This window comes from Pyrus communis, chromosome 6, assembly GCF_963583255.1.
Source record: "Pyrus communis chromosome 6, drPyrComm1.1, whole genome shotgun sequence".
NCBI classification, from domain to species: Eukaryota; Viridiplantae; Streptophyta; class Magnoliopsida; order Rosales; family Rosaceae; genus Pyrus; species Pyrus communis.
Window position 1 is genome coordinate 29,827,941 of NC_084808.1, and position 12,068 is coordinate 29,840,008.

General features: G+C 39.2%; 2 protein-coding genes across 3 annotated transcripts; one reads left to right on the forward strand and one right to left on the reverse strand.

Annotated features, from left to right (window-relative positions):
* The first annotated feature begins 671 nt into the window (after positions 1 to 671).
* On the forward strand, positions 672 to 2,685 carry LOC137738312 (protein ASPARTIC PROTEASE IN GUARD CELL 2-like). Its single transcript, XM_068477950.1, has one exon. It carries the CDS (start codon positions 782 to 784, stop codon positions 2,396 to 2,398), a length of 1,617 nt encoding a protein of 538 aa, XP_068334051.1. The 5' UTR covers positions 672 to 781; the 3' UTR covers positions 2,399 to 2,685.
* Positions 2,686 to 3,376: 691 nt separating this feature from the next.
* On the reverse strand, positions 3,377 to 11,760 carry LOC137737447 (helicase-like transcription factor CHR28). 2 transcript variants are annotated; one of them, XM_068476924.1, is made up of 13 exons: positions 11,384 to 11,757; positions 10,272 to 10,382; positions 9,985 to 10,183; positions 9,779 to 9,867; positions 9,353 to 9,646; positions 8,536 to 8,607; positions 8,373 to 8,450; positions 7,353 to 8,259; positions 6,510 to 6,640; positions 5,950 to 6,171; positions 4,517 to 5,053; positions 4,165 to 4,374; positions 3,377 to 3,927 (listed from the first exon to the last, which is right to left on the reverse strand). In XM_068476924.1, the coding sequence occupies exons 2-13, from the start codon at positions 10,371 to 10,373 to the stop codon at positions 3,823 to 3,825; spliced, it is 2,946 nt and encodes a 981-aa protein (XP_068333025.1). In that variant the 5' UTR covers positions 10,374 to 10,382; positions 11,384 to 11,757; the 3' UTR covers positions 3,377 to 3,822. The 2 variants fall into 2 exon arrangements, with proteins under 2 accessions (XP_068333025.1, XP_068333024.1); XM_068476923.1 differs by having other exon boundaries at positions 9,353 to 9,867; positions 11,384 to 11,760.
* Positions 11,761 to 12,068: the final 308 nt, after the last annotated feature.

Below are 12,068 nucleotides of genomic sequence, written 5' to 3' on the forward strand. Positions count from 1 at the left end.
AAGATAGTGGAATTCCCTCTCATGCCATCAATTAATAATATTAAAACAAAATAGAATCGACCCCATCGATCATGCACAAATGGGATAACCCAATTATTCCACCTCACCTTTTTTCTCTATACATCTATATGAAAATGTTAGGGAGATTATGTTTTTAGATCATATTTTATAAGAGAAAACTAACAAAAATAACTTGAAAACTTTGAGTTTTAATCAAAAGGACAAAAATGTGTTGTAAATGAATAGTTTCAGGAGTAACTTTTTTGAGTAAAAATGTCATTTTTTGTTAAAGTAAACAGTACTAGGAGTGTTTCGTTAAAACTCCCATTTTATAAACCACATGATGTGTCGATTGATTTAAAGAAGGAATCAAACCATCAACATTCACTATATAATCCACAAAACATGATTCAAGTAAGAGTGATGCTAGGGAGATTAAATTTTGTAAACTAAATAGCATGAAAGTTGATGATTGGATTATTACTTAAATGTTGATAAATGTGCTCATTTCCTATTGATGACACATTATTTAGTTTGCAAATTTAGTTTATAAATTTAATCTCCCTAACATTACTCTTCAGGTAAATAGACTTTCTAGCGTCACCTATATATATGCCATTATATATACAAAACCAAACCAAATAATCCCACATCCCATCTCCCTACTATTTCAAACCCAACTTTCAAGCAAGGAATAGCTTATTAAAATGAGTAGCACGTAGGAGTTAAGAGCAGGCTTAGTTAATTTGACTCTTCTCAAGCAATTAATTAAAGACAAGCCATGGTAGCCGTACGCGTGAAGGTAGCAGAAGCACGATTACTACTGCTATCGGTGGCTGCTCTTCTCCTCCTAATTAGCAGCTGCGCCGCGGCCACCACCATCACCAATACTACAACTACTTCCCCTACGTACCCTGAGTTTCAAGAGCTGAACGTCAAGGAAACAATCACGGCAATTCAAAGTAATAACAGGGCACCTAGGGCTGCATACAACGTCACCAGCAGCACCACCACCGGCAGCAAATTAAATGATGATGATGATGAAGATGATATAGATCATGAAGAATATGAAAGAAGCACTAATGGCGGATCAGGAGTCGGAAAATGGAAGTTGAAGGTGGTCCACAGGGATAAGATGTCGTCGCAATATTCAAACAGGAATGGGAATGAAGGCAGCCATACTTCCCATAGCCACCTTTTCCGCGCACGCATGAAAAGGGATGCCAAAAGGTTTGCTAGCCTCACACGGCGCCTCCTCAACTACTCAGACTCAGAGTTAGAGTCGTTGGATTTTGGGTCGGGGGTGGTGTCAGGTATGGAGCAAGGGAGTGGAGAATACTTCGTGAGGATCGGAGTGGGTAGCCCACCACGAAGCCAATACATGGTGATTGACTCCGGCAGTGACATCGTGTGGGTTCAGTGCCAGCCTTGCACCCATTGTTACCACCAGTCCGACCCCATCTTTGACCCCGCCCGCTCTGCTTCGTATTCTGGCGTCTCCTGTGCCTCCTCCCTCTGCGGCAGCCTCCAGAACCCCGGTTGCCACTCCGGTCGATGCCTCTACAAGGCCTCCTACGGCGACGGATCCTACACCCAGGGCACGCTTGCCCTCGAAACTCTTACCTTGGGACGCGCCCTCGTCCGAAACGTCGCCATCGGCTGCGGCCACATGAATCGCGGCATGTTTGTGGGAGCTGCTGGTCTCTTGGGCCTTGGAGGTGGGGCCATGTCATTTGTTGGTCAGCTCGCCGGCCTGACCGGAGGTGCCTTCACTTATTGTTTGGTCAGCCGTGGCGGCCGCTCTGGTACTACAAGTACTAACGCAGTCGGCGGAGGAGGAGGAGGGTCCCTGGAGTTCGGTCGTGGGGCGATGCCCGTGGGTGCTGCATGGGTCCCGCTGATCCGGAACCCGCGGGCCCCGAGTTTGTATTTTGTGGGGCTGGCGGGCCTTGGAGTTGGAGGGATGCGGGTGCCCATATCCGGAGACGTATTCCGGCAAACCGAGATGGGGTACGGAGGGGTTGTGATGGACACGGGCACCGCCGTGACAAGGTTCCCGACGTTGGCTTACGAGGCCTTCCGCGATACCTTTCTTCAGCAGACGGCCAGCCTCCCTCGGCTGTCGTCGGGAGTGTCCATCTTTGACACATGCTATGACCTGAACGGCTTCGTGTCGGTTCGGGTGCCGACCGTGTCGTTTTATTTTTCGGGTGGGCCCATCCTGACGCTTCCGGCGAGCAATTTTCTGATTCCGGTGGACGAGAAGGGGACTTTTTGCTTTGCATTTGCTCCTTCGGCCTCCGGACTTTCCATAATAGGCAACATCCAGCAAGAGGGCATCCAAATCTCATTTGATGGAGCCAATGGTTTTGTGGGTTTTGGACCCAATGTCTGCTGAACAGTTTATTAATTACAATATGTGGTCCCTAGCTCCTTTTTCTCTGGTTTTTTTTTTTTTCTTTTGAATATATGCTTAAATTCAAGTTCATGAACTATATAGTATTTGAAGAAAGGTATATATAGTATAGATTACAATGAAGTGAGCTTTAGTGGATCGTCTTTTTAGTTAAACTTGTTCTAAGAGGTTCTTAGATGAAACTTTTTAAAACATGTTCGTGTGCCTTTTGTTCTCGCGAAGTGAGTGAGTGTAAAATAATGTAATATGTGCTCATCGTATTTTATTTGTACGTGGACCATTCCTTTTCACTTTTCATCTTTGAATTGGCAGGAAGACATAAAAGGGTGGAAATATGGTGACTTACGAATTACCACGCCTGTACCTACCTAAGAGAAGTAATAGTAGAGCAAAGCAAGTAATTGGTTAACAGAGTGCTTTCACTTAACACTCAGATTTCTCTATTTGAATTCTCTTTTTTATTACGTTGGTTGTTTTTAAAAAGAAAGTGTGTAAAATAACATACAAATTGTGTATTAGCGCACGTTTTAGTGAAAGCTTTTAGTTAAAATATAGTTTTAACACAAGGAATATGAGATAGCCGATGATACAAAAGAATCAAACATTCCAAAAAGTGAAGAGAGTCGAAAGAAATAAAAGAAGGGGGAAACTTGAATTGACGTGTGTGTATATAATGTGTAAAGTGTGTGAACAATACAAGTAAAGAAGAGGAAACCCAATATATTAACGAGGATCCAAGAGAAGAGGAGAAGTAAAACCCTAGCTTAGGCTTAGCTAGTAAATATTTCACTGACCCAAGGCTAGAGATAGAAATAGGAGTAGCGGAAGATGATGACCTTATATGGGATGGTCGGCCCTAGTTTTGTCAAGTATCAACAAGCAAAAACAGTAATCTACTTGACACAAACCAACCTAACAGCAAAAAACAAAACTAAATGATTAAATGATTTTACCAACATATAATTGCAAATAATATCACATAAAACAACATTTATCATCCATGTTGTTAACAAAACTAAAACAAAGGAAGCTATACTACTAGTACACTCTTTTGTACAATAAAATAAATTAGAAAATATTTACAGCAAGTCCCCTAGCCCTAGCCCTATGCTCACTCGCTACTCGCCACTTGTTGGGAACAAAAATGCCTTCTTCGGCCAAGGAAAAAGCCCCTAAAAAAAAACAGATGCAGGTTCGGATGCAAATCCACCCATTAGTCCCATGCGAGCCTACATTATCGGGCAGTGCACTACTACTACTGCTGCTACTACTGATTTCATGCATCCTTAATTTAACAGGATCCCGGTTCATAATTCTCTAAATATTTGTTTCGATACCAGCTTTTTCTTTGAATCAGCAAAGATACTAATGCCAGAAACAAGATTGTGAATCGCTTGGTTGTGTTCTTAGACCATAAATAGGTATCTCAGATCCTCAACAGTCAGACGTGTAGCAGAGCCCCCACCATGATCTTCACCAAAAGCAGATGCCACCATTTTTCTCTTTTCTTCCTGCAAAACATGGGAGTCAATGACACAATATCAAGACTTCGAACTGGCATAACTTCTGTTCGAGTATTTCATGTTAGCCTAAAAGATATGCATTCCCCAAATATAACAGAAAAACAGCAACCTTTTCTCTTTACACATCAGAACTAGACGGAAAAGAAAACCCAATGAAGAAAAAAAAAGTACATCCGCACTGCAAACTGAACTTGGAAGGCAGAAATATTAAGTATAAGATCATACCTGTAAAGCTAATATCCTGTCCTCCACTGTATCCTTAATCGTGAGACGTGTCACAGTAACAGGTCGGGTCTGTCCAATTCTATGTGCCCGATCAATAGCTTGATCTTCAGTGGTTGGATTCCACCACAGGTCCAAAAGGATAACATGACATGCAGCAACCATGTTTAGACCAAGGTTTCCAGCCTTTAGTGACATGAGCATAACAGTGATCTGCAAAATATTTCAACCATCAAAGATGTTAAAATCAATGACCAGTTTGAGGTAGTAAAAGGGTTAATCATGTAAAAATGATGAACTAACGTAGAAGCAGTTATGCATTATTTGACCAATTTATCAAGACAAGGACCAAAACCTCAGGATCAGTGTTAAAATCTTTGACACCCCTGTCTCTTGATGCCAGACTCATTGTCCCATCAAGCCTTCTGTACTGAATACAATACTCATTCAATGATGTTTCCACTAAATCCAACATGCCAGTCCACTGGGAAAAAATAATCGTTTTTATTGGTCCACTATTTGGTGAGCTTGAAACGCCAGAATATCTACTATCTGTGATTTCAGTTCCAAAAGCAGGGTCTCCATTGCTTCCAGCAGAGTTATGTTCCAAATGTGAAAGCAAAATCTCAATAATAGCTCTGACTTTAGATGAACTATACTCATTCTGTAACACTATTGATTTCTCGCCCAACTCAGAATTCGTCGGAGTACCATCAAGATTATTGGAGAAGCAACTTATGAGAGTGGATTTGGAGAAAACAACATCAGAACCAACTTGTTCTTTACATTCAGCAGCAGGGCATGTATTGTCATCACCCGTCAAATATTCTGAAACACACTGATAACAGAATACATGGCCACACATAGTAACAACAGGGTCTTCAGGTGGATCCTGCCAAAAGCATCAAATACTATAAGAATTAAATAGGCCCACCACATTTATACAATATCCTTTTAATAATCTGACACTTTCAATTTGCAAAGAGAATCATCAGCACAGAAATTTCCTAGTTAAGCATGTCCAGATTCCTCCCTAACTCCCCAAAACGAGTTAAGTGTGACTATATTTTTCTTTCAAAATTTTAAATACATTTTTACTTAAAACAATGTGTTACACCACGCAGAGAGACATCTATAATTCAGGAGAGATAATATGGATTAGTATATAATAGTCCAGGAGAGATAATATGCATAAGTATATAATAATTAGCAAGAGCTAAGAAAGGAAGTAAATAGTTTCAATCTGAAGCATCACAACGCAAAGGAATATTTATTGAAAGGTTTCATTGCAATCATGCACAGTATATTGGGAAAAACAGAAAACGAGACAGTTACCTTCTCTAGGTCCTGCGCTACTCACATCTATAAAACCTTTGCGTCTCAATAACATATATTTTCAAGTATGAGAAATAAATCGAGAAAATGACAAAACAAAACAAGTTGCTTTGCTATAAACTAATCGAAATGCAGACACCATTTTTACATGGTAAGTACAAGCACTTTATCTCCTATAATTGGCCGAGCCCTTAACTAAAAGCGTATAGTATCAGAAGAAAGTTTTGGAGGAAGGAACTATCCTAAGCAGGAAGTGCATAGAGTTGCCACACTCTGCATTTAACAATGGAACAGGCAGTCATCACAGCCTTCCATGTGTGCATGATGTACCTGACCAGTTTCCAGAACAGTTGTTTTTGTATTAACTTAATAAAATTTTCAAGTCTACAAAGATTTACAGGCCCTTATAAGCTACAAAGGAAATATGTTTGGAAGGGTTTCAAGAAAGCTCACTTTGCATACACGACAAATAGCCAATGAAGTTTCCAGAAGATGCAAAAGATGGGATATCATATCCTTTGGGAGTCGCCTTGCCATTTGCACAGAATCTTTCCCAACACAGTCTGAGTCATACGCTTTAACAAGCTGAGGGTGGTCACAAGCTTGCCGGAGGCGCAAAAGCATCAAAAGAATATTTGCATAATTTTGATTTACTGTGCCAGCAGCGGCATATGCCTGCAAGAAACAATACAAATCAGCACACGAATATCTATAAACCCAAATTAAATCTTCACGAGATCACAAACGAATCTTCCTCAAAACTGCAGGTTTCCACAAACTGCAGGTTGTATATTTATTACAGCATGAAATTTCAACCTGGACCAGGTTGCAATAAATATAAATTACCTCAAAAAATCCAACAAAGTAGCATGTACGGGGCACATTAGAACAGCACAGATATATTTTCCCATTAATAAATCCACTAGCCGCATTTGTCACTTACATCTCAGATTACTCAAGAAATATCAGATGTCTCAACTCAAGTAGAATAAATAAATTGAAGGGGAAAGCACCTTGAACTTAGTGCGTGAATCGGCTTCTAGCTTGGTATAAAATGCCCGCTCCTCAGACGAGAACTCCACTTTACTCAAGTTTATTGTTTTTGGTGGTAATTCAATTATAGGTTGCCCATCGATCAATGTTCCTACATAAAGTAACCAATTATGATAAGCACCAATGAGTTTAAGTCAAAATTAGTCCAGTGTGTCAAAAACAACCACATTAGTTCACAGCATCGGAACAATAACAGACTTCATTAATAACCGACATACACAGTGACAAACAATTTTTAATAACATGTTTGTCCAAACTGTATGTAAAGAAGTAGAATATATTTATCAGATCAACAACCACACCAAAAAATAAACTTGAACAGAAATGCACAGTAGTAAATTATAACTAGTTGCGAATAATTTCATCCAAAAATAAACAACAAAGTACAATAACGTAATTGGACACACAGCTGAAACAACTGAAAAATGAAAGAAGAGATTTTGCTTCTTGCTTTCAATGTACATTTTCACTTCTTTTATGAGGAGCAAATGTAAGAAATGAGTTCTTCCAAGTTTCTAACAGTGTTTTAAGCAAGTACAAATTACAAAGCATGGCTTAAGACCATACTATTTTTGCCATTATTTCTCAACCAGAAAATATTCCCTTTCTCAATATGGAATTCTGAAACTCACAGAAAGTGGTTACCTAGTTCAACATGAGAAAGTAAAGCCTCATGTGTAAGGCATCAAACCTAAGGGATTAGTAAAAGTGCACAAATATATTTTTTTTGAAATGGGAAAGTGCACAAATATAAACAACTACCAACTATCACGCAAATCAAATAACCGGAACAATATATTCACCTTTTGTTCGACGCAACATTATAGCCCTCAGAACTGCCTGGAGCTTCTTGTAACCTTGGATTGAGTTTCTTGATATTGGAACCTTAATGGTACTGTAAAATGACTTATATACAGCATAGGGGTCATATCTAAGAAATCTGAAGTAACTGTATAAGTCATCAATTGTATTTTGTATAGGAGTACCAGACAAACACCACCTTCTTTTTGCTCGAAGGCTACAACATGCTCTAGCCACTTGAGTTCTGTGATTCTTAATCGTCTGAGCTTCATCTAGTATCACCCTAAACCAACCCACTTTTGCAAGTGCCCCAGAACCACAATCAATAGAGGAACTATCAATTCCCTTTTTGCCCCTCTTTCCCTTCTTATTAATAATCGAAGCCTTTTTTCTCTTCTTATTACTTGAAAAATCAGAATTTATTCCATAAGTTTCCTCAATTTTGTCATCAGGTTCATCATCATCAACTAAAGGTTGTTTTGGGACTTCATTGGTTACAATAGCATATGTTGTGAGAACCACATCATAGCTAGCCAGTTCTTCAGGAACCTTCGTCCGGCTGCCTCCATGATAAATAAGAACACGCAGCTTTGCTTCCTCTACAACCTTTTCATCCAGCTCCCTAGCCCACTGTCGAAGAACACTTGCTGGACACACAACCAATGTACCTGCTGCTGGCCTCTGCTTTCTGATTGATCGTGAAGATGTACTAACTTCTGGAGTTGATCGAAGATGATCAGGTGCCTCAGTTTTATTCAATTTATCCAAACCACCGTTGGGATTGTCCTCATCGTCATCCAAATTTAAAGCCTCAGTTTTCTGATTGCCTAAATCTCTAGATTTTGACTTTGAATCCAAATACTTCTGCATTTGTATAAGGGCAATCATTGAAATGGTCTTACCAAGGCCCTGTAAGATAAAAGCATTATGAATCTAAATAGGGCATACATATGAAACCTTTAGTCTAGTAGAAAGGATTAAGCTTAGATTTAGAGGTCAGACGACTATTATTATTGAATAACCTGATCATCTGCTAAGATTCCACCCAGACAATGCAGACTTCTAGTTTCCTTTTGAAGCATCCATGCCAGAGCAATTTTCTGTGGGCGTAAATTTACTTGAGTTCATGAAAATGATGAATTCAAGAGAATAGTGAAACCAATTATTATAAAAAGAGAGAAAAACCTGATGTCGTAGAAGAGGGACCGACAGAAGACCATCAGGTAAAGTAGCTTCAACTTTTGGTTGATTGAGATCCTGCAAGAACCAAACTTCCTTTAAAGAGGATTCCTTGTTATGCGACTAAGACAACCATATCTAGGACCAATCCTGTTCAGATTTTCAATTGCTACACCCTGGTACAATCACCTTTCTGTTACCTACTATTATGGCCTCGGCCTCACAATTATGAGATCTGTCTTACCCATAAATTCCTCAACAACTTTAAGAAATAGCATAAACCCACCATCTCTCTGTATTGTTAGGACAACTCTGCTAAACTTGATGATCAAGATTAAAAAAATAGTATCCAATTACAAGATAACGAGTTTAAGTAAGCAAGAACGTGGAGCCCAACAAAAAAATAAAGTGATTGGAAAATGAAATGAAACAAGGGTTAAAGAAAAAACTAATGCAACCAAATGAATTGGTAGTAGCACCATCAAGGAGAAAATGGAAGGAAAGACGACTACAGATAATTTTTATTACTAGCACAACATGAGAAAGGGACACATTTATGTTCCCTTTCAAACTGGTTTTGGCCCCAAAGATTCGTACCTTGAAAAATTAATTCTTTATTACCATAAGACTACCGAACAAAATTCATTTTGCACTATATACATGGCTGGCCACCCCTATTGGGTTTCTGAACGTGTTAAGGTCTCTTTGCAAAAATTCAATCCCCAATAATTTTTGTTTTACTGAACCTCACAAAGAAATCAAGAATAAACTGCTTACCGCACCAATAGCAATGGAACAATGTTAGAACTGAGTACGGAAGTACCTCTAATGCTGCTTGATATATCAGTCTCTCATCACTGCCAGCAACCCTTTCGTCACCTGTCCCAGAATGGTATGCAGGGTCACTTGAACTCGCAAACTGTGAAGCAGAAAATGATTTTCCATGCATGAAAGAGGGAGGCTGGCCCCTACTCCCACTGCTTTCAGACCTAATAAATTCGTTGTCATAGCCCCTACTAGAATAGTCTCTCATAAGGCCCTTGCCATTGCTTGCATAAGTACTTGGTCCCGATAGCTGCATAGATTGTGGAAGGGTCCTCTTCTGAGCCTCATAGTCCTTAAGAGAAATATTAGAACTTTGTGAATGATTACTTTGAGGCCGTTCCACATTATCATTATGTGCTCGAGCAGCATGTCGATTTGAGGTTCTTATATCATCACTTGAACTGGGATTAAAATTCTGTTTCACCTGTGTGTGCTGATTAACATTAGGAGAGTTGCCATTAGAAGCATATGCTCTTCTAGGAGAAGGCATCTTTCTAAACTGCCCAGAATAATCTGCAAATTCCACCAATTGTCGTGTAATTAATAATATATACAACTTATTCTAAACATTTTTGGGTTTGTTGGGGGAGAGAGGGGGGGGGGGGGTTGTGATACAAAACCCAATCTAACCTCTACTCCTTGGATTTGAGCTAGGTCCAGAAAGCGAACTTGGAAGAACTCTGCTGTTGCCATATTCCCTTTCTTCTATCTCTAATTCACTATCTGATGAACTAATATCTATAAATTCCCTTTGATCCATGAAGGTTGAAAATTGAGTTTCCCTTTCTTCAACCAACTTAGAAAGTGAGTTCCACGCAGGTAAGCCAATCTGAAATTGCGAGGTATCTTTTAAATCTCTTGGTGCAGCAATATAAATAGAGCAGCAACAGGTTTTACTAAAAATTAAAATAACTCACCACATCCGTGCAGTTTTTTGAGATTAAACTGCCAATCCATCCATATCTCCAAGTTGAATCAAAGAAGTCATAAAGATGATCCGCATGACCAAACATGTGCATCCCCCCTTCCTAAAAAAACAGAAGATTAATAAGTTGAGCAGATTATTTTGAAGTGTACAAAAAAAAGGCAAAAAGGAAGGTTCATAAGCCTATCTGGAAAATTGAAATACTTATACACACACACACACACACACACACATACACATATATATCAACTAAATTACAAGCATATAAAATAATTTCGACAGACAATGCAAGCCAACGAACCCTTGGATCCATACATTAGTAGCATTACATAGGACTGCACTCATCCAAGAGCTATTGGTATCAATTCCCAGAAGCAGGTCTTTGCTAACAGCATAATTAATACACATGCAAAGCCTTAGGAATCCTCTCCTACAAACACGTGTATACCAATTACCAAAAGCATGTGTTAATAGACACAGTGTCAGTGAGGGTCTGAGGAAGCTGCATTATCACTTGACTTCATATGGGTATACCAAAGTATTGCCTTGATAATCAGATATAAGTTTTAACTGATCATTTGATCGATCATCATAATATATATGTGTAAAATTTTCTGCATTATCTCGGCCTCAAGTTTCCAAGCAGGAGGAACTCATCAAAAGGGGTGGTAGACTGCTTGCTCACTAATGAACCCTGATGTTGCTAGTAAATCTAAATCAAAAGGCTAAAGCTTTTCTAGTGAAACCTGATTTTGCTAGTAAATCTAATCTCAAAAGCATAAAACTTTGAAATCGTATCATCAGAATTCGCAAAGACCTGATAAACTTGACCCTCTCGTCTCCGACTAGGATTTGCTTATAAAATTTACACCAGATTTTAAAAATAAATAAAAAATCTCCCTAGAAACCATTGAAAAATTGAACGACTGGAACAAATTTGGGGGAGTCGAAGGGTAGCGAACAAGAATATATAAGTTAAACCCAGAAGATAAGGATGAATTGCAAAGATGGAACATGCAGTGGGTGGTAGCGCCAGTGGGTCAATTCGTCATCAAGTTAAAAGCTTTACTCATTAAAATGCAGAGGAAAAAGGAGAAATCGTACCTGCAAAGCTGTAATGGCCGATTGCCATTGGCCTTGTCCAGCACTAGTTTATAGGGTTTGCAGTGCAGGCGAGGGGAGAAGACGATAGGCGGAGAGAGAGAGTACGATTGGGTTTAGAACAATTGACAATGGAAGAGATCTTTACGTGAGTATCACCTCCGAAAATTAAAAATTAAAAATTAAAAATAAAATAAAAGAACGAAATTAATAAATTTACTTAATAGAAAAAACTCTTTTATAAAACTAATTCATTTACGGTGGGAAAAAGAGTAAATAATTAGTACTGTATTCTTGTAACGTCTCAATTTGTTCGACTAATTTTAAAAAGACTAGGAAATAAGGCGCTATGGTATATTTCATTGAGATGAATAATAATTTCAAAAACAGAATCGGATTTGGATTAACAAGTGGGGCATGTCGTCGTCGTCGTCTTCTTCTCCCATGTACGAGTACGAGAGACGGAGAGAGTTCGGTTGGAGATTGGACAAGTACGAGTGTACAACTGTACAAGGAAGGACACTGATCCACAGCTAGACTAACACACTAAACATTGGGCCAGACCTTGGTCAATCAAGAGGCCCAGGCCAGCCCCCTTGGACTCATCCTCCGTTTGGGCGGTCAGTAGAAAAGATCTAAGCCCACTAATGGATCTCAGACTGAGGTAACCCAGGCCAATTAGAAAGCA